General features: G+C 34.4%; 1 protein-coding gene across 1 annotated transcript; it reads right to left on the minus strand.

Moving 5' to 3' along the window:
- Window positions 1-1270: 1270 nt before the first annotated feature.
- LOC134722218 (pleckstrin homology domain-containing family B member 2-like) lies at window positions 1271-23029 on the minus strand. Its single transcript, XM_063585828.1, has 9 exons — window positions 22913-23029; window positions 15504-15550; window positions 14898-15013; window positions 13927-14090; window positions 10894-10921; window positions 9188-9350; window positions 7821-8009; window positions 4931-5041; window positions 1271-4583 (listed from the first exon to the last, which is right to left on the minus strand). The coding sequence occupies exons 2-9, from the start codon at window positions 15544-15546 to the stop codon at window positions 4411-4413; spliced, it is 987 nt and encodes a 328-aa protein (XP_063441898.1). The 5' UTR covers window positions 15547-15550; window positions 22913-23029; the 3' UTR covers window positions 1271-4410.
- Between the last annotated feature and the right edge of the window lie 380 nt (window positions 23030-23409).

Raw genomic sequence — 23409 nt, forward strand, 5'->3', positions numbered from 1 at the left:
GTAAGATTTATCAATCACCTTACTAATGAAATGGACCCGTCCAAACGTGATAGATGCCAAGTCCAGATGAAGAGATATTTACAATTTGGAATTTTCTAGTTTCATAGATTAAAAAAAGTACATCCTTTTTGGATATCATATTCAAAACTGGGTATGCATGACAAATGATGAAACCATTATCCTCGTCTTTCCAATGGACGAGTCTACTACGTTTGTTGACCCTCGACGGTCCACCGTGTTTGCAATTTTATTTCACATGTTTTCGAAATATTGAAGATCATTTTCACAATGTTTCCTGAAAATTGGATAAATATCAAAGCAACTTAGAGCTGTTTGTTCTTGTTCGTATAATGACGATTTAATGTCATGTTTGTCTGTGATGGCCCCTCTTTTCGGGATTGCATGAGAATTATAGTTATCTCGTACCGCATGAGGATGACACATATCAACTGAGCAATAATGTTTGGGACTTAGTTTTTAAGAAATGATGACAAAGTAACATTATGAAAATATTTTTAGTCAGCTGAAATATATATTTATTTTTTACATGTTTAAATTATGTCTTGTAAAATATTTTGTTTCTTTCCGTTTTTCAACATTTGCGTCTGGAAAGTTGAAATGTTTTAACTGAAGTGTTAAATTTAAATTAATTATGAAAATTAAATCAATAAAGGAAATTATTGCCCAGTTACAACCACTACTATGGGATAATCCATAATAATTTCTCTTGGAGTTTATATGTTTCAGCACATGTATATTTGACCCCAACTTTAGCCTGGTAAACATGTTGTCTCCATGTGAAATATAAAACATATTAAAATGACTTTCTGCTAAAGTCTTTAATTGATATAAAGTTAAAACCTTCTTAATTCTCACTAGACAACACTCCTGTCATGTTTAATTCTTAAATATATGTGGATGAAAAAAAAGTCCCCAAAACATAAACATGGCAGCAATTGCTTTTACAGCCTTTCAGGCTTTGATTAAGTTATAAGGAGCTAATGATTTACAAAGTGTCATGAACATCTGATGAAGCTGTATACAAATGTTTCTAATTACAAGGGGACATAACTTAGATTTGCCAACTAACAATGATGAAAATGTTTCAAATGTTTCAATGTTTCAATGTTTCAATGTTTCAATGATGCCTTCTATTGTTGGTATCTTCAAATCAGGATCTTTCAACAAACAAAGTGTTATGAACTATCAATGTTGCATGTTTGGAAGAGTGGTATATGTATACAGACAACTATATAAACATAACAACAAATTGTCATGGTATATAATGTGTTTATTCAACATAACATACAGGCAATATAAACTTAACACACAGTCACAGAATAAGAAACTAATCAAAAGGTTTATTACAAGATGGTTCACGACTTTTCATGCTTTTGTTACAAAAAGTTAAGCCATCAACTGAAGACCAGACAATATAAGAGCCATTTACTTATTCCGATCATTCTATATCAAAGGTAACTAAATCAGCTATAAGTCTCTTCCTTTGTTGGATAATTTATTTCCTCGACTATACACTAACTAAAAGTTAATTTGCTACACATGAATTTTTATATATTTTATCTGATATAATGAGCTTCCATGAAAAATATATGGTTATTAAATACTTTAACACAATTTAAAGCAAGATTTGCTAGTTTTGATAATGCAGCAATATTATGAAGCTTAATAAACAATGACATTGATGAGGATAAACAAATAAATAAGGTAAAAATATACAACAATTTATAATGCATATAAAAAATCACAAGGCCCATTTCATACATTTTAAGCTAAATATACACAACCGCATGAGACAGTCCTTGGCTCATACCTCTAATCATTATGAGAAAAATCTAGAGAGACCAAGTCCCTGACTTGAACCTCCAATCATTCTGAGAAGAACCTAGAGAGACAGAGTCCCTGGTATATACCAACAATCATTCTGAAAAAAATCTAGAGAGACCAAGTCCCTGACTTGAACCTCCAATCATTCTGAGAAGAACCTAGAGACACTGGCGGATCTAGAAATTTTAGTAAGTGGGGGCCCACTGACTGCCTAAGAGGGGGCCCACTCCAGTCATGCTTCATGCTTTAGCAACTGCCCCCCCCCCCCCCTAATCAAATCTGCATCTGAGAGAGACAGAGACCCTGATTTATACCTTCAATCATTCTGAGAAAAATCTAGAGAGACCAAGTCCCTGACTTATACCGCCAATCATTCTGAGAAGAACCTAGAGAGACACAGTGAAAGGAAATGATAATGAGTTTACAGATTTTGGACAAACACTAAGGCAGCAACCATTTGATATTCAGGAGGGTATGGAAAAAAAATTTCCGGACAAATTTTTTTTTGCCTTTGGCAAAAAACAATCTATTTTTTAGGCGACAAGACAAAAACATTTTTTTTCATTTAGTTTTAGCATTACATATAGTGGCAACTGAGAGTGAAACAAACATTTTTTTTTTGCTCAGGTTCAAAAACAAATTATTTTTTTCTAAAAAAATCCTTAGCACTCCCTCCTCCAAAAAAATAAATGGTTGCTGCCTAAATGTTCATATTTAAATGCCTCAATTTTGTTCTTCAAAATTCAGTATAATCCATGAACTTGTACAATTTATCATGTATGATGTAAATTTGATGAATTCACAAGCTGTTTACATACTGACATCTGTAAAAAGTAAAATCACAAAAATACTGAACTCAGAGGAAAATCAATTAGGAAAGTCCATAATCACATGGCAAAATCAAATAACAAAACGCATCAAAAACGAATGGACAAGAACTATCATATTCCTGACTTGGTACAGGCATTTTCAAATGTAGAAAATGGTGGATTAAACCTGGTTCTATAGCGCTAACCCTCTAACTTTGTAGAGTCTCATCAAACTTTATACATTATTGATATACATGTATTGCTTTTGAATTAACATAAAATATATATTTTAAGAAAATAAAGTGATAAATAATATTGATGAAATACAAAACTACATAATCATTTGAATAAAATACATGAACTACATCTATGTAACATAACAAAAGAAGACGCAAAAACTTTAATAGAGGTCAACTAAAAAACTCAATTATCTCAGTGATAAATAAAAGGGGATTAATTTGTAGGACTTTTCCTTTCTACTGTATATAGACTTAAATTGTTATGCAAATAAGTATATTAGATTGTTGGTTTTTTTACACATTAAAATATCAGTCAATGCCAAAAGGTGAATCTTTTTGGCAAGAGAGTGCAAAATGACTTCCCATTACAAGGTCTGGCTAATATTTTATAATAATTATATGTAGTGGCCTCTTTGCAAGTGCACACAAAGAGGATTAAATAAGTAAGTATGCGTAGAAAGCCATACAATGAATATCTCACGCACAGAATTTTTCTGCTGCATCTTTTAAAAAAAAATAAACAATGAAACAAAACAAAATTAATAGATGAGGTCACCATTAACAGTAGATGTGACTTTTTCAACCCAATATGAAATTTATTAACCCCATCAAATGACGATTTTAAAACCTATCAAAACATCATATTTTACCCGCAATGAGATAATGTGGCTGATTTGTTGTCCATTCTTAACTTAAGACCTCTAGATTGAGACTCTAAAATATGTGAAACAATAAATTGTTACAAAGTCTAACAACGATTTTTTAACAGATTGATTTGATAACATGCAGTAAATATCAAGTGTAGAAAAATAAAAAATAAAATACCACTTAACTGACAAGCCCTGAGCAATGATTATAATAATATAAATACTTGGCTAATTTTATTACTTATTGGAAAGTTTCAATTTTGATTATTTTATATGTTAATATAGTTTAATCTTCTATAGGTTTTAGGATAATTCTAAACAAAAAAAGTCAAATGTAACAAATAGATTTCTGTATTTTCCATATTGTGTTTACTGACAATAAACTTGCATAGCCATTTATCAAACGTTTGTCAATGTACAACCCAAGATTTACAAAATTGGTTATTTATAGTGAAATAAAAATGCATATTCACAGTAACGTTCACACACATTCTAACAATTTATAGATCTTGTTCACACAATTTAATTTGATTGTATAAATTCAACATGTTTCATTTTTCAAATACTCAGATACAATGTGACCTAAATGTTAACAAAATTTCATTTAAAATTTTAAGAAATCAACTTATTAAAATTTTTTGTAATTTTTCATGTATAACTTTAATGAAATTTCATAACTTGAGAAACAAGTTGTATATTGTATATATATCATGTATAAGTTGCAAAAAATACACCTACAACTAGGTTTTTTGTTTACATCTATATTTAACAAATGCTTCAGATTTCATTGGTTTACATAAATGTATTTCTTCTTTGCAGATCATCAAGCACAGCCAGTTTATAACACAGAATTTAGTATCTTTTTCAATATTAATCAAAGCTGCCAAAACTTCCAAAACTACCACAACTACCAAAACTACTTAGAGAACTCCAACTTCCATGGTGACCTAATCCAAATCCTCCAAATGGACCTCCGAATCCACCGAGTCCTCCACCCATCATTCGACTGGCTCCGTATCCAAGAGCAGCACCACCTAATACACCTAAAAATAAAGGGAATGCAGAACATTAACTAATTATAAACTCAATACAAAAGATGATTTATTTACCAATTAAAATTTCTCTAAAGTTGTTCTAGCAAAATAAACCCTGCACCCTTTGAAGGGTTTGTTGGATTTTTGACATACTACTGTGCTTTGTAGTTTATCGAAGCGGAAAATCAATCCATTGAAATGGTTTGTTCTATTAGGCTGTATTCATAATAATAACCTTACTCTAGCATTAGGTTAGGGGGTAAATTTCGTCTTTGTCAAGCTGCCATGTAGATCAAATTATCAAAATTTAGAAATTGAAACATAAGTGTGAACAATATGAAACTGAGTATAATTACCTGCAGCTAGTTTGCCTTTATTGCCTAGACCCCCTTTCTTATGGTGTTGCTGGACTACAACTGGTTGTTGCTGTTGGTAATAGCCTGGTTGCTGCTGGTAACCATAGGCTCCTACAATTATTTTTTTTTTTATAATTTATTTTTTTTATTCATGGATTAACAGGCATTTACATAAATTATCTATTGTGGCACATAATAAAGCAAGCAAGAAAAATAAGCATAATCAAGCAAAAAAGAGTAAACAAAAATAAATAACTAATAATACGATTTGATATAAATATGGATGAAGTATAACATTTTCATCAAAAAATATATAGTGATAATGGAAATTACATTTCAGGCACATCTATATAAAATAGTTCACTATTAAATTAATTAATGATTTTATCCCAGGGGTTCCAGTACATGTTATAATCTTTCACACTCATATTTTTTAAGGAAATATGTTTTTCTAAAATCAATTTTTCTTTGATATAGTTTTTAAGTCCCTCTATATGAGGTTTTTCCTCTCGCATCTTTGATCTGTATATAAAATACTTAACTAGTAAAATGACTTTATTTTTTATAAAATTTAGTTTATAGTTATCATAAAGACCAAACATGACTATATCTATATTAAGTGGAATTTCAATATGTGTTGTTTCAAAAATCCAGGCATTCAGATGGTGCCAATTGTCTGGTACAATATGACAGCCCCACAATAAGTGTTCTATGGTTTCTGGTTCTTCCTTGCAAAATGTACATAAATTACACTGTACACGGTTCATCTTTAAAAGTAAAGTATTAGTACCTAAAATACGGTGAATAATTCGGTATTGAAACCAACAGAGCTTGGTATTTTTTGAAATTTTAGTGACACAGTTATGGATTTTTTTCCAATCCCCTATAACTTTATTTAATATACCCTCCCATTTTCGCTCAGCTGCTATTACAACTGGTATCGCACCTAGATTTAATATATTATACATGTCTTTTGAACCTTTGTTTGATTTGAAAAAAATGTTAATATTAAAAGGTAACAGAGCTTGTTGTTGTTTTTCCCTTTCGGTGTTGATTCCCATAGATTGTAGCCATTGTTTTAATGCTACTTTAATACCATAAAATTGTAAAAATGTGGGTTTAAAAGAATATAGCTGTTCAAAATTTTGATAAGACAATATATTTCCTTGCTCATTTAGAAGGTCATTTGCAGTCCATACCCCGTTTAGTGCCCAACTTCTATAATAAACACTGACGTTATCAATTTTAATGTTCTCATTATTCCAGATAGATGAAGATATGACTTCCTCAAAATAGCGAGGATGTCTACAATTATAATTGGATAACATTATTTACCTCAACTCAATACACAGCCCGTTACATCATGCACATATACAAATCTTTTAAAATCTTTTCAATGAAGCTAACATAAAAACATATTTATTGATATCAAAGGCAAATTTGTTATCTAACTTGATAATGAAATGAAACATTGACAAGCATATATTAATATTCTAATACATAAACCTCATTAAATTTATTTCTATTCTGTTATATTTGGATCCCTGTGGTGGTGGAGCATACCCTTGCTGGTGGTATACAGGATGTGGAGGAGGAGCGTACTGTTGTGTGGGATAGCCTTGAGGATATTCCTCTGAGTAAGGCTGCTGAGGATAAGGTTGATTGTATACATACCTGGAGGAGGCTGACTGTTTCCCTGTGGTTGTTGAGCATACCCTTGCTGGTGGTATACCGGTTGTGGAGGAGGAGCGTACTGTTGTGTGGGATAGCCTTGAGAATATCCCTGTGAGTAAGGCTGCTGGGGATAAGGTTAATTGTATACATACCTGGAGGAGGCTGACTGTATCCCTGTGGTTGTGGAGCATACCCTTGCTGGTGGTATACCGGTTGTGGAGGAGGAGCGTACTGTTGTGTGGGATAACCCTGTGGATATCCCTGTGAGTAAGGCTGCTGGGGATAAGGTTAATTGTATACATACCTGGAGGAGGCTGACTGTATCCCTGTGGTTGTGGAGCATACCCTTGCTGGTGGTATACCGGTTGTTGAGGAGGAGCGTACTGTTGTTTGGGATAACCCTGTGGATATCCCTGTGAGTAAGGCTGCTGAGGATAAGGTTGATTGTATACATACCTGGAGGAGGCTGACTGTATCCCTGTGGTGGTGGAGCATACCCTTGCTGGTGGTATACCGGTTGTGGAGGAGGAGCGTACTGTTGTGTGGGATAACCCTGTGGATATCCCTGTGAGTAAGGCAGCTGAGGATAAGGTTGATTGTATACATACCTGGAGGAGGCTGACTGTATCCCTGTGGTGGTGGAGCATACCCTTGCTGGTGGTATACAGGTTGTGGAGGAGGAGCGTACTGTTGTGTGGGATAGCCTTGAGGATATCCCTGCGAGTAAGGCAGCTGAGGATAAGGTTGATTGTATACATACCTGGAGGAGGCTGACTGTATCCCTGTGGTGGTGGAGCATACCCTTGCTGGTGGTATACAGGTTGTGGAGGAGGAGCGTACTGTTGTGTGGGATAGCCTTGAGGATATCCCTGTGAGTAAGGCAGCTGAGGATAAGGTTGATTGTATACATACCTGGAGGAGGCTGACTGTATCCCTGTGGTGGTGGAGCATACCCTTGCTGGTGGTATACAGGTTGTGGAGGAGGAGCGTACTGTTGTGTGGGATAGCCTTGAGGATATCCCTGCGAGTAAGGCTGCTGAGGATAAGGTTGATTGTATACATACCTGGAGGAGGCTGACTGTATCCCTGTGGTGGTGGAGCATACCCTTGCTGGTGGTATACAGGTTGTGGAGGAGGAGCGTACTGTTGTGTGGGATAGCCTTGAGGATATCCCTGTGAGTAAGTCAGCTGAGGATAAGGTTGATTGTATACATACCTGGAGGAGGCTGACTGTATCCCTGTGGTGGTGGAGCATACCCTTGCTGGTGGTATACCGGTTGTGGAGGAGGAGCGTACTGTTGTGTGGGATAGCCTTGAGGATATCCCTGCGAGTAAGGCTGCTGAGGATAAGGCTGAGCCATTGGTTGCTGTGGGTAACCAGGGTATCCACTAGGAGAAGGACCACCTGTAAAGAAAAAATATATTTGTGCTTAATTTTTGATTGAAGAGAACATAATTTTTCAATTGAAATGTAAATATAGATGTATAAAATCTAAACACAAAGGTCTGTTAGTCTGTATACCCACTTCAAAATTTCAGGATACAAATACAGTCAAACCTTGTTGTGTCGAAAACTTGAATGAGTCGAAGTTATTTCTTGGTCATGGTAAAATTTCCGTTTGATCAATGCATAATTACCTCTGATGAGTCGAACTCGGTTGATTTGAATACTCGGTTAAGTGAAGTAAATTTTATAGTCCTGTCGAAGTAAAATTAATGAAAATTGACCCGGATGTCTTGAAGTTCGAAAGTAAAATTATTCAAATGATGCAGACCAAATGATAAAAATTCATATCAGATGTATTTCTTATGTCACCTAATCATTTTCAAAAGAGATGAAGATGAGTTAAACATACTTGTTTGCATAACCGTTAAAATGACATGTTTGGGTGACAGCTAATTTTAAATACCTTTATTGATTGTTCAAGTGGAATTTTAGTGTGTTGAACATTTTTCACCTCAGATAAAAACGAACCCAAGCCGAGATTAAATGAATCACTATATTTAAAACTCATTAATTACAATAAATAAAAGGATTAGGACAATTATAATAAATTCATGATAATTTAATGAAAGCAGACGACCTCATCATAGGCCGTTATGAACTTATTTCGTGCAGCGAGTGATTTCATAGTTTTAAGTGACTGACCTTTGTAAATATTTGTGTTGACTATTAATTTTATTTGTGCATGATTTGTATATGTGTTTAATTATCACCAAAGGACCAAAAATTAAGATTGAATACACAATCATTTCGTGTCATATCAGAAAAAAGGCCCACTGTTCATTGTATCTAGTCGACACAAATCTTATACCGTATTTCATGCATTCCAGATTTATGATGATACACTCGACCTCAGATGAGTCGAACCTCGGATGAGTCCAATACTAAAATGGTCCCTTCAACTTCCACACAACAAAGTTTGACTGTAAATTGAAATTGTAAAATAATGATAAGGCTACCGCCATTAAAACTAAGAGAAAACAATCAAGCAAATAAAATCTGTGCTCTAACCCCTGTTAATAAAACCAAAGCTGTTGAAGACAAACCACTAACAGGTAAAACTATTCATGTTGTCTTACCTGTTAAACCAGCAAATCCTATAGGAGCTGGACCTCCTGGGGCCTGAGCAGGATATGGAGCTGGTCCAGGGGTGTAGGGTGGAGGTGCTGAGTGGACTGGAGCTTGTTGATGCATGGGCTGTTGGGGTGGTGGACCCTGTTGATTAGAACTTGGTTGTGGCAGCTGTAAAGAAGAATTAAATGATGTAATATTGAAAGTTTATCTCTAAAAGAATCATTTGATGAATTGCTCTCAAAAAGAACTTGACTATTAAATAATCAAGTTGTATCTTAATTCAAAAGAAAGTGGAACTGCAGCCTACAGATGTTTAAGAATAACGATAAAAATCAACTAGTAATTTAAATCCTGTGATCTTATAGTACAGCTCTGTGTTACTTTTTATCTTAACGATTAACAGTACTTTACATGTTGTCACTACAGTTGTAAATTGTATACGGCACTGCTTGCAATTTCCATATATTTGTTAGTCACAGGCAGATAGATATGGCTTACAGCACTGAATGCAGTGATGTTGTAACATCTAGATCTTGATTAAACAAGAGTGCATAGCTGAAATGTCTTGCCTCCCTTACTAATCATTGATATTATGTTGATGGTCTTAAATATAAGGCTTTATTACAACTGTCACATAAACTTAATATTAACCAAGAAAACTAAAAATTGACCACTGAACCATTAAAATGAGGTCAAGGTCAGATGAACTATGCCAGGCAGACATGTACCTCTTACAATTCTTCCATACAACAAATATAGTTGACCTATTGCTTATAGTTTAAGAAAAACAGACCAAAACACAAAACATTAACACTGAGCAATGAATTGTGAAAATGAGGTCACGGTCAAATACAACATGAGCGACTGACATATAAATCATAAAATATTTCCATACACCAAATATAGTTGACTTTTTCCATAGAGTATAATTAGATAAATAGAACAAAACTCAAAAACTTAACTTTGACCACTGAACCATGAAAGTCAGGTCATGGTAAGATGACACCTGCTAGTTGGACATGTACACCTTACAGTGCTTCCATACACCGAATATACTAGACCTTCTGAGATATGGAAATGACCACCAAAACTTAACCTTGTTCACTGATCCATGAAATGAGGTCAGGGTCAAGTGAAAACTGTCTTACAGGCATGAGGACCTTGCAAGGTACGCACATGACCAATATATTTATCCTATTACCTATAATAAGACAAAATTGAACAGTACAAAAAATCTTAACTTTTTTTGCAAGAAGTCACTGAACCATGAAAATGAGGTCAAGGATATAAGACAAGACACTGACAGAAACTTCCGAACATGAGACATGAAAATATGAAGCATCCAGTTATTCCACCTTCTGAAATAAAAAGCTTGTAAGAAGTTAGCTAACGCCGCCATAAACAGATCACTATCCCTATGTAGAGCTTTCTGCGACAAAAGTAAACATGCTTTGTGTTTGGTTACGGTAATTTTCTAAATGAAAAAATATTGTATGCCACCCTTAAATTACAATGTTTAATGCTGTTTCTTTTTATTTGGTTCATTTTTTATTTCTGCCTCAAGTATAAATGGTAAGGTAAACTGTCATTAAACTTGATCAATTTTGAATTTAACGTAGTACATCTTGAATTCATGATGGATGATGGGTGTAATTTGTTACTATATTGTACTTATTTATAGTGCAAATTATTCTGTTTAATATTAACTTACAGTACTGCAAATTGCTTTCATCCATTCACTGAAAAAATAAACATTGTTGGTTATCTTTGGCCTCTGGAAATATAAGGGGTTGTTGAACAATTTTGGCCATGTTGACTAAATAGTAGATTTAATTTATACAAACATTTTGCCTTATTTCATTTACTTTCTTTCTGGTACAGTTTCTGTTAAGAAATTCACCAAATATTATTAAACTTATCTTGTTTATCATTTTTATCTGCTTACAAGATTTTCTATTTGTACTATATAATTTCTGAAAAAATGTAAAAGGGGTAAAATCATTATTTACAGCCAATTACTCCTTTACGGGATAAATACAATTTTGGTCATTTGACATATTTGTAGATTCTCTGTATCTTCTATAACTTAATGCAAAAAGGGTGAAATAATCATTCAAAAGCAACTGCTCCTATACATGCTATAAGAGGTCAAATGTCTATTTTGGTCATGTTGACTTATTTGAAAATCTTATTACTCTGGTCATTTTTAATTTAAAAGTTTCTGTTTATTTATTTAACCCTGTCATGTAATGTTGTCATTTTAATGTTATAATTAACACTGACATTAAAGCGTCAGGTTTGGCATGCCACAAAACCAGGTTCAACCCACCATTTTTTCATAAAATGCCCTGTACCAAGTCAGAAAAATGGCCATTCTTACATTAAATTTTGTGTGTGTTACTTTTCGGTGTTGTGTCTCTGTTGTGTCGTAGTTCTTTTATATTTGATACGTTTCCCTCAGTTTTAGTTTGTAACCCGATTTGTTTTTTCTCTATTGATTTATGAATTTTGAACAGCAGTATAATACTGTTGCCTTTATTTCTGTCAATCTGAATGGACAGACAGAGGTAACACAGAATAATACCCCACTTTTTTAGAGCAGTCAGACAATTTAAAGCAGCAGTTATAATTACCAAAGACTATTAGAGAATCTGTCTATTAACTTACCTAAGTTCTTCCTTATCTCTACATAGGAACCAAAGGACCTTAGCCTTATGACTTGGTTTGACATTAACTCACCTAAGTTCTGCCTCATCCCTACATAGAAACCACAGGACCTTAGCCTTATGACTTGGTTTGACATTTACTCACCTTAGTTCTGCCTCATCCCTACATAGAAACCACAGGACCTTAGCCTTATGACTTGGTTTGACATTTACTCACCTTAGTTCTGCCTCATCTCTACATAGAAACCATAGGACCTTAGCCTTATGACTTGGTTTGACATTTACTCACCTTAGTTCTGCCTCATCCCTACATAGAAACCATAGGACCTTAGCCTTATGACTTGGTTTGACATTTACTCACCTTAGTTCTGCCTCATCCCTACATAGAAACCACAGGACCTTAGCCTTATACATTTACTCACCTTAGTTCTGCCTCATCTCTACATAGAAACCATAGGACCTTAGCCTTATGACTTGGTTTGACATTTACTCACCTAAGTTCTGCCTCATCTCTACATAGAAACCATAGGACCTTAGCCTTATGACTTGTAATGACATTAACTCACCTTAGTTCTGCCTCATCCCTACATAGAAACCATAGGACCTTAGCCTTATGACTTGTAATGTCATTTACTCACCTTAGATCTGCCTCATCTCTACATAGAAACCACAGGACCTTAGCCTTATGACTTGGTTTGACATTTACTCACCTTAGTTCTGCCTCATCCCTACATAGAAACCACAGGACCTTAGCCTTATGACTTGGTTTGACATTTACTCACCTTAGTTCTGCCTCATCCCTACATAGAAACCACAGGACCTTAGCCTTATGACTTGGTTTGACATTTACTCACCTTAGTTCTGCCTCATCTCTACATAGAAACCATAGGACCTTAGCCTTATGACTTGGTTTGACATTTACTCGCCTAAGTTCTGCCTCATCTCTACATAAAAACCATAGGACCTTAGCCTTATGACTTGTAATGACATTAACTCACCTTAGTTCTGCCTCATCCCTACATAGAAACCATAGGACCTTAGCCTTATGACTTGTAATGTCATTTACTCACCTTAGTTCTGCCTCATCTCTACATAGAAACCATAGGACCTTAGCCTTATGACTTGGTTTGACATTAACTCACCTTAGTTCTGCCTCATCTCTACATAGAAACCATAGGACCTTAGCCTTATGACTTGGTTTGACATTTACTCACCTTAGTTCTGCCTCATCCCTACATAGAAACCACAGGACCTTAGCCTTATGACTTGGTTTGACATTTACTCACCTTAGTTCTGCCTCATCCCTACATAGAAACCACAGGACCTTAGCCTTATGACTTGGTTTGACATTTACTCACCTTAGTTCTGCCTCATCCCTACATAGAAACCACAGGACCTTAGCCTTATGACTTGGTTTGACATTTACTCACCTTAGTTCTGCCTCATTCCTACATAGAAACCATAGGACCTTAGCCTTATGACTTTGTTTGACATTTACTCACCTTAGTTCTGCCTCATCCCTACATAGAAACCACAGGACCTTAGCCTTATGACTTGGTTTGACATTTATTCACCTTAGTTCTACCTCATCTCTACATAGAAACCATAGGACCTTAGCCTTATGACTTGGTTTGACATTTACTCACCTTAGTTCTGCCTCATCTCTACATAGAAACCATAGGACCTTAGCCTTATGACTTGGTTTGACATTTACTCACCTAAGTTCTGCCTCATCCCTACATAGAAACCATAGGACCTTAGCCTTATGACTTGGTTTGACATTTACTCACCTTAGTTCTGCCTCATCCCTACATAGAAACCACAGGACCTTAGCCTTATGACTTGGTTTGACATTTACTCACCTTAGTTCTACCTCATCCCTACATAGAAACCAAAGGACCTTAGCCTTATGACTTGGTTTGACATTTACTCACCTAAGTTCTGCCTCATCCCTACATAGAAACCATAGGACCTTAGCCTTATGACTTGGTTTGACATTTACTCACCTTAGTTCTGCCTCATCCCTACATAGAAACCACAGGACCTTAGCCTTATGACTTGTAATGTCATTTACTCACCTTAGTTCTGCCTCATCCCTACATAGAAACCACAGGACCTTAGCCTTATGACTTGGTTTGACTGGTATGGCTAACATTTGTTTAAAGCTATAGCCAGCAGGTATATCAGGTCTATCTACCATCCCTTCTGTATAGTCTCCATAAGCAAAGCGTTTACATACTTCCTAAAATTAGAAATAAAGTGTGGACACACAAATATGACTGTAGTATGAACCATTCCTTCAGTATATATAGTCTCCATAAACAAAGTGTTTACATACTTCCTAAATTTAGAAAAAAGGTGTGGACACACAGATATGACTGCAGTATCTTACATCCTTTCTGTAAAGTCTCAATAAACAAAGTGTTTACATACTTCCTAAATTTATAAATAAAAGTGTGGACACACAGATATGACTGCAGTATCTTACATCCCTTCTGTAAAGTCTCCATAAACAAAGTGGTTACATACTTCCTAAATTTAGAAATAAAAGTGTGGACACACAGATATGACTGCAGTATCTTACATCCCTTCTGTAAAGTCTTCATAGGCAAAGTGTTTTCATACTTCCTAAAATTAGACATACAAGTGTGGACACACAAATATGACCTTAAATTGGTCTAATGTGTACTGTAGGATGACTTTTGTAAAAGAGTGGCGAAAGATACCAGTGCCTTACAAGAGGGACAGTCAACTCAACATGCTCAAAGATAGAAAATAAGCTGATGATGCCATGGTTAAAAAATAAAAGACAAACTGACAACTAATTGTATACAAGACAAATGCAAGACACAACACAGAAACCTTAAGACTAAGCAACATGAACCCCACCAAAAACTGGGGGTGATCTCAAGTACTCCTGAAGGGTAAGGTGCCATGTGTAGAATGAGTTTGTTTAAAGACGGGTGTGTAGAATGAGTTGAGTATGGTGCCATGTGATGAAAGACTTTTTGCTTTTGTCCAATAATCAGTCACATAAACCCAATATTACCTTCATGTAAGCCTTTGCTTTAATTTCATTATCACCTTGTCGTTTATAAACACATAAACTACTGTCATTGTACAACACAACCCATACATTATTCCAGCCTCCAGACAGGAAACCTTCTACAAAATAAATTGACTGATTAAGGGTTAACATGGACCACCATCTGCATCATTGAAACCTCCACACAGAAAACTCTGTATAGCATATAAATGACCAAACAAAAAGAATACTCAGTGTCAGTATCAATTAAGGAACTGAATATAATCTCTGAAAAAATTATGATCAAATTCGGTGATTGAAGTTCTTGCAAGTATAATTTTATACTATTCAAATTTAAATTTGTTTTTCCAAACAATTACTGGATAAAAAGAATCAAGGTAAAAAGAAAAGTTTATAACTGATTCCCTCTGGTCTTTTTTTTGTTTTTTTTTACCCTTGATAAGAATGGGGTTTTGAGATTGGAACATCTGTTTACTTTATTGCTGTTGTTTCAAATTTTCTACATCGAAGCTTCCTTTGCAGTTTTATGAAAACAACATATACTTAAACTTTTTAAAAATTGCTACAAAGATGGGGACACACATAATGCATTGTCTGTTTTATACTTACTACTATGCCTCTTCAAGTATCCACTTTTTACAATACTATTCATATTTCTGGAAATATAAAGAAAAACTCATCTAAATATCTAATATGATATGTCAGTATTTTGGTAATACATTGTATGACAATTTAACCTACATCTCCTACATTACATGTTATTACTATTTTTCTCATTTTTAAAAGCCTAGGATTACTATCCATGTGGAGAGGAGGGGACTGGATGGTAATCCTTGGTAAGAAAAGATTTCATCTCTATCAATATACATTGTATAAGATTAATCTCATACATCATGTACATTTTGTTTGGTCTCTCATGTTTACAAGCCAAGGATGTGGAGAGAAGGAGACTTGGATGTTATCCTTGTTAAAGATATTGGTTTCTATCAATATACATTGTATAAGATTAATCTCAAACTCCTACATTTTGTTTGGTCTCTCATCTTTACAAGCCAAGGATGTGGAGAGAAGGAGACTTGGTTGTTATCCTGGGTAAAGATGTTGGTTTCTATCAATATACATTGTATAAGATTAATCTCAAACTCCTACATTTTGTTTGATCTTTCATGTTTACAAGCCAAGGATGTGGAGAGAAGGAGACTTGGTTGTTATCCTGGGTAAAGATGTTGGTTTCTATCAATATACATTGTATAAGATTAATCTCAAACTCCTACATTTTGTTTGGTCTCTCATGTTTACAAGCCAAGGATGTGGAGAGAAGGAGACTTGGTTGTTATCCTGGGTAAAGATGTTGGTTTCTATCAATGTACATTGTATAAGATTAATCTCAAACTCGTACATTTTGTTTGGTCTCTCATCTTTACAAGCCAAGGATGTGGAGAGAAGGAGACTTGGTTGTTATCCTGGGTAAAGATGTTGGTTTCTATCAATATACATTGTATAAGATTAATCTCAAACTCCTACATTTTGTTTGATCTCTCATGTTTACAAGCCAAGGATGTGGAGAGAAGGAGACTTGGTTGTTATCCTTGGTAAAGATGTTGGTTTCTATCAATATACATTGTATAAGATTAATCTCATACATCATGTACATTTTGTTTGGTCTCTCATCTTTACAAGCCAAGGATGTGGAGAGAAGGAGACTTGGTTGTTATCCTGGGTAAAGATGTTGGTTTCTATCAATATACATTGTATAAGATTAATCTCAAACTCCTACATTTTGTTTGATCTCTCATGTTTACAAGCCAAGGATGTGGAGAGAAGGAGACTTGGTTGTTATCCTTGGTAAAGATGTTGGTTTCTATCAATGTACATTGTATAAGATTAATCTCAAACTCCTACCTTTTGTTTGGTCTCTCATCTTTACAAGCCAAGGATGTGGAGAGAAGGAGACTTGGTTGTTATCCTTGGTTTCTATCAGTACACATTGTATAAGATTAATCTCAAACTCCTACATTTTGTTTGGTCTCTCATCTTTACAAGCCAAGGATGTGGAGAGAAGGAGACTTGGTTGTTATCCTGGGTAAAGATGTTGGTTTCTATCAATATACATTGTATAAGATTAATCTCAAACTCCTACATTTTGTTTGGTCTCTCATGTTTACAAGCCAAGGATGTGGAGAGAAGGAGACTTGGTTGTTATCCTGGGTAAAGATGTTGGTTTCTATCAATGTACATTGTATAAGATTAATCTCAAACTCCTACATTTTGTTTGGTCTTTCATGTTTACAAGCCAAGGATGTGGAGAGAAGGAGACTTGGTTGTTATCCTGGGTAAAGATGTTGGTTTCTATCAATATACATTGTATAAGATTAATCTCAAACTCCTACATTTTGTTTGATCTTTCATGTTTACAAGCCAAGGATGTGGAGAGAAGGAGACTTGGTTGTTATCCTGGGTAAAGATGTTGGTTTCTATCAATGTACATTGTATAAGATTAATCTCAAACTCCTACATTTTGTTTGGTCTCTCATGTTTACAAGCCAAGGATGTGGAGAGAAGGAGACTTGGTTGTTATCCTGGGTAAAGATGTTGGTTTCTATCAATATACATTGTATAAGATTAATCTCAAACTCCTACATTTTGTTTGATCTCTCATGTTTACAAGCCAAGGATGTGGAGAGAAGGAGACTTGGTTGTTATCCTTGGTAAAGATGTTGGTTTCTATCAATATACATTGTATAAAAGAAATGTCTAACCTGCTTTACCAGTTTACTTATTATTGAATCTATTTTGACGGCTGTAGTTTGAAGGTTTTACTACAAGTATCACCATGATCACATTTACTTATATTATCCATGTTGTTAGAAAATGAAGTTACCGACTAATCATGCTAATGGACCATGTCAGCCAGACATGTACACCTTAAATACTTTAACTATAAAAAGTCAACATTCATGCTTATAGTATCTATTAAACGAACAAGACAATGAAAGCTTATCACTTACCAATAAACCATGAAAATGAGGTCAAAGTCATATGGAAATTTAAACCTGCTAAACAGACATTCACACCTTACAATCATTCCAGTTGTATCCGAGCAATAGACCAAACCACTAAAACTAAACATTGTCCAATGAACCACGATATTGAGGTTAACATGGTTAAGGTCTGATGAAACTTGCCATTCAGGTGTTTACACTTTACAATCATTCTATGAACCAAATACAGTTGAGCTATTCATACTATTGTTTATAGTTCAGTATTTATCTGATTTTACTTTTTATCGTATTTTACATCATTGTACATGAAGATAAAGAGTTGACAACCTAACTTTAGCCTTAATCACTGATCAATGAAATGAGGTACAGGTCACATATATGCTAGATAATTTATTACAACGACAATCAATCCCCGCCAACACAAAGGGAGTGTTAGGACACTGAGCAGTCTTTACATGTATGGTGGAGGGAGCCAATGTACTTGGAGAAAACCACCAGGCCACTTGGCCAAAACAGACAAACCATGTCTAGAGATGTCTAAGAAGATTGATCTCCAGGTGAGAGTAGGGCCAGGAGACAACTTTGACCAACCGAGGCCCCCAAAGTAACCATTCTAGTTTAAACTGCACTTTGGGTACCAGAGGAGTGTGTGGGAGGGTGACAGTGATGTAATGTACTATAATTTCCAGTGCCCCGAGTCAGGATGGAAACTGGGGCCTTCAGTACTGTAGCCATGAGTCTTAACCACTAGACCAAGAACCCACATAAGTATGACATGTATGACTTCCTAAGCCATATGCTTAGTTCTCAACTATGTGTTATGTTTTATAAAATTGCTGTTTTTACGACGTCATATTAATTATGACTAAAATTTCAATTTATGCATGATTTTCAACACAGGCACTTGTTTCTATCCATGGAATGTATTGATATTGGGTCTTTCCGATGGAAATGGATAGAAACAATTCGAGACTGGAACAATCTACCAGGAAACATTTCAACTGACACCGAAAACCTCTGGTCACACCTCCATCCTGAGACCAGAGACACAGTGATGCTGTAAAGATATCCTTGTTAACCCTTTCGGCGCCAAAACGACATTTTTGTCGTTTACCGCTAGCATGCCAAAACGACATTTTTGTCGTTTTTCAGTAGAACATACAAAGCATTAAAAACGTATATAAAAAACTTCATTTGACTGCTGAAACCATATAAGGTTTAAAGAAAAATAATTGACTTTGTTCTGTTATTCAAGAATAAAAATAAAAGTCTCAAATTATATATTGAATTTTGGGGTTGAAAACTATTTTTTTCTGAGATAATGTGCAAATTTTTACACAATCTGTACTACAATTATAAACTTTGTATGCCTTTATTTATTAAATTAACTGAATGAAATTAGCTCACATCATGCACATGGTTAAAAAAAAAAAAAAAATTGTTATTTTATTTTTAAATTGTAACGTTTATCTGAATGACGTCATCAAAACTGATGCTGTGTGTGACGTTTGTGCGTATAAAAGTGGCAGGTACTTGATATTACTGGAAACGTTTTGCAGTAAAACCATCGAGTTTTTACCGATTTTTACAATGTGAAGTGTTACAGATCGAAAATCATTCGATAATTTGTTTAATAGTTTGTTGTTTGTAAATTTATTCAATAAAACTGTTAGTTCAAATTTAGAAGGTTAGCTCTGCAAATAAAGTCGGTAGAATTCGGGAGTATCTCTTTTTAAATGCACTATTTTACCCATCAAATTTACCCATTTGGGGTTGGCTTAAACGTGGGTTGACTTCGCTAGTTTTAAAAACAACAAATATTAAAGTTATAATTTATAATGAATAATTTTGACAATGCCGGTCATCTCATTGTAAAAATAATTTTCTGCTAAAACCAAATAAACTGGACCCGGATTTTTGTATTTATCATTCTTATACTAAAATTATAACATACAATCTGCATACTCCGCCTTATGTGTCCATGTGTCTCACTTTGTTGTCAATTCAATATTAGAATACATATTCAATTTTGAGTTAAGATAGTGTTTTGATTTACTCATCACTTACTGAGTTTTTTTGGATTTATTTTTGTCCTTTGTTACTGTGTTGTTTTTGTTTTTTTGTGCTTGGTCCAATTTTGACAAGCAAAGCTCTTTTTAAAAGTTTTTTAATATCAGTTCTAATATTAAACTGGTACCCGACAGATCTAGATTAGAGGAGGGAATTAACGCCTACAAAAAATACTGAGTTGTTCCACAGCCAAGAAGAAGCCTTTGGCAAAGTGGCTGTCGTATCACATACCTTTTGTTTTTCATGGGTTTTTTTTCAATCCTGCAATGCTTAAAGCTTAAACATGTCATGCTCACCTCATTTTACATGTTTCACATTGAATTATATAGTGACCAATCGTGCATAAAAAAAGAGAGGTAAAAGATACTAAAGAGATAGTCAAACTCACAAGTCAATGCCATGGCAAAAAAATAATACTGACCACAAGACAAGTTTTAAAATTTACACAGGCAGAAAAGAATACTAAAGACTGAGCAACATCAACCCAACCAAAAACTGGGGGAGATCATATATACATAACTATTGTATGAGGCAGTACGACGACCCGTAGCATTGTCCCGATGACTTTGGTGGCTATAGTATTTGAGTGGGTTTTTTTTTTATTGACTAAGCAGTTGTGTTCGTTAATATCAGACTGCTAAATTTTAATTTAGGAAGTGAATGGTATAACAAATATGTGTAGCCTCCAATAATATATTCGCAGCCAATTTATACTTTTGCTTTTAATGTTTGAAATATCATATAATGCATGTGTCCGACTATCCTCTTCTCAGACTGTAAGTTGACCTCTATGTATCTTTGTAAATTTGTTTGTGTACTGGAGTTAAAGTCTCATTTTCACTGAGTCTGGCATGCATGGATCTCTTTTTAAAATTGAGAGAAGGGTTTTAATGTAAGTCGACCAGTTTTTGATTATATTTGTGCATTTATTAAAATCAAATTCATTACTTGAAGAATTAATCACAGTAAAAAGGAAAGTACGTCGTCCGTAATACTACTGGTATCAACATTGACCTCTTTTATTCCATTAAACTTCAAACTAACTGTGTATATATGTACTAGTAATTAGACACTATAATTCATAATGTAGGAATTAATGAAGGAAAATAGTTCAAGCAGTTAGGGCTATATCTATTTTAACGAAACCCCTAAATAAACTCTTGCCAAAAGAATGTGTCTATACGATGAGATAGTTTCTCCTCATTTTCTGCCGAAATCACACCAGAGAAAAAGGGGTTCATATCAGATTTTCGATGTCAATGATCGCAACAAGAAACATAAAATTATTTTAGCGACAGGCCCCATTTAATGACATAACTGAGGTTAGGTCAGACATGTATTTAGCACAGCAAAGTTTTTCTTAAACCTGTACCTTTAATTGTACACTTTTTTTTAAATAGTATCTGGAAAAAATCGGCTTTCTCTATAAAAAGGTCAAAACAGTTTGAACCACAGATATTAATACATTAAATTTAGACACCAAGTGCTGCATAAATAAATATGTAGTGAAATTATGAAAATTTGCATGCCGTTGACATGTAAAACATTAATTGACTTGAATTATAGAAAACCAAAAACTTAAATAATTTTAAGCTATATAAAAAAAAGAAGCAAAATGAATGCTAAATATTCACAACTACATGTACTGGTCTAGTCAGAAAAGTGACATTCTTCAAAACCAAACCGGCAAATCAAAATGAAAGATAAGTCACACTATTGTAATGTTAAAGCAAACTTATTTCAGATTATACATTATCAGAAAAAAGATAAGTTATTGTTGTGTATTCATGAAATATTTGCCGCTGAACTATTCATTATTCAATAAATTGAGACTATATGATGGTTGATTTATTACAATGCTATTTACTGGTATCCCTAATTTTGTGGTGATATGCAAAGATCTGCAAAGTGTTCAGTCGAACTCTTCATCGATGGTGCTTCAGAAAAAACAGACCAGTGCCAAGTATGAAGAAACTGAGAACACTGCTTGTTTTTTTTAATCATTTGATGATGCTTTATAGAGGGGAGTAAAGAGAGGGGGTAACTACACGAAAGAAGGCGAAATAAAATTGCCATTTAACGATGAAGAACAATTAAAATTTTCTTGCACGTTGATCTTTTTAACGATTTCACAAATTACGATGAGTAAGGGCAACCTTTTTCACGGCTACACGTGGAATAAAAATGTCAAACATGTTGCACGAAAATAACCGTTTACCACCCTTTTTATATAAAAAAAACCCAGAAATTAAGCTATATTTTCATTAATATATCTTCATTGTTAATGATATCTATCTAGCTATAAAAATCTTCATTTATTTCCATATTGTCAGGTGTTTTAAATAGTATTCTAGAAAAGAATACATATTATTAAAAAAATAAACTTTGAATTCTATCCTGAAAATTAAACAAAAATCACTGGAAATACGCATTCCCTACATGAACTCAAGTTAATTCAAAGGTGGCCGGAGATATGGGACATTTCTCCGCATATATGAGATGTACAATTAATCGATTAAGGAGGATAGCGTGCATGTGCTTGTAGGTAATGTGTTGACGTTACGTTACATATCATTTTAGTAACGTCATTGAAATATGTATGGCAACGTAACGATGTGAAAAAACAACGTCTCAGCGCTGAAAGGGTTAAAAGTTGTTTTATCCTGCACCGACCACAAATTTTAAACTTGTATATATGTATTTACTTTTCGGTTGTGTTGATCACAACTTGTACAGAACCTGCACTTCAGCGTGATGGTATTTTTCCGTTGCTGAATAGCCAAGGATTTGTATAATTACTATACAAATCCTTGAAAATTATGAAAGAAGAAGAAGTGCCTGTGAATTTTTGAAATTCATTCTCTAAATATTGTTTTTGAGTTCTTTTTGAGTCCAGAAGAAAATGAATAACTTGAGATAATAATAAAACTTTGAGTTCGGACTTACACAGTTTTCCCCAAAGCGAATGATGTCTCGGACTCAATAAGGACAGAATGAAAGTTGTAGAAAATTCGGTGTTGATTTATTCTCTCTAGATTTAACGTTCGATACCGAATGGGGAATGCCGAGAGATCCGGAAATATCAATTTCCGATTGCAATGCAATCATAAGAGAAATTATGAACGACATGGATTCGTGTCGGTTCATTAAAAAGATACCATGAGTCCCCGCGGCGAACGTTTTTTTTTATTACTCGAACCAACACTACATATTGTGCGTGCCATTTATCAAATGATAAATCATTTAATCAAATAATTAATGTGACGACTGTTTAAAATTACAATTGTTTTCAGTTTTTAAAAAATACTGAGTTCAGTATTTTTGTGAGTTTACTTTTTAGCTCACCTGGCCCAAACATAGAACATAGGGGTAAAATGCAGTTTTTGGCTTATGACTAAAAAACCAAAGCATTTAGAGCAAATCTGACATGTGGTAAAATTGTT

Source organism: Mytilus trossulus, chromosome 6 (assembly GCF_036588685.1).
Source record: "Mytilus trossulus isolate FHL-02 chromosome 6, PNRI_Mtr1.1.1.hap1, whole genome shotgun sequence".
Taxonomy (NCBI): domain Eukaryota; kingdom Metazoa; phylum Mollusca; class Bivalvia; order Mytilida; family Mytilidae; genus Mytilus; species Mytilus trossulus.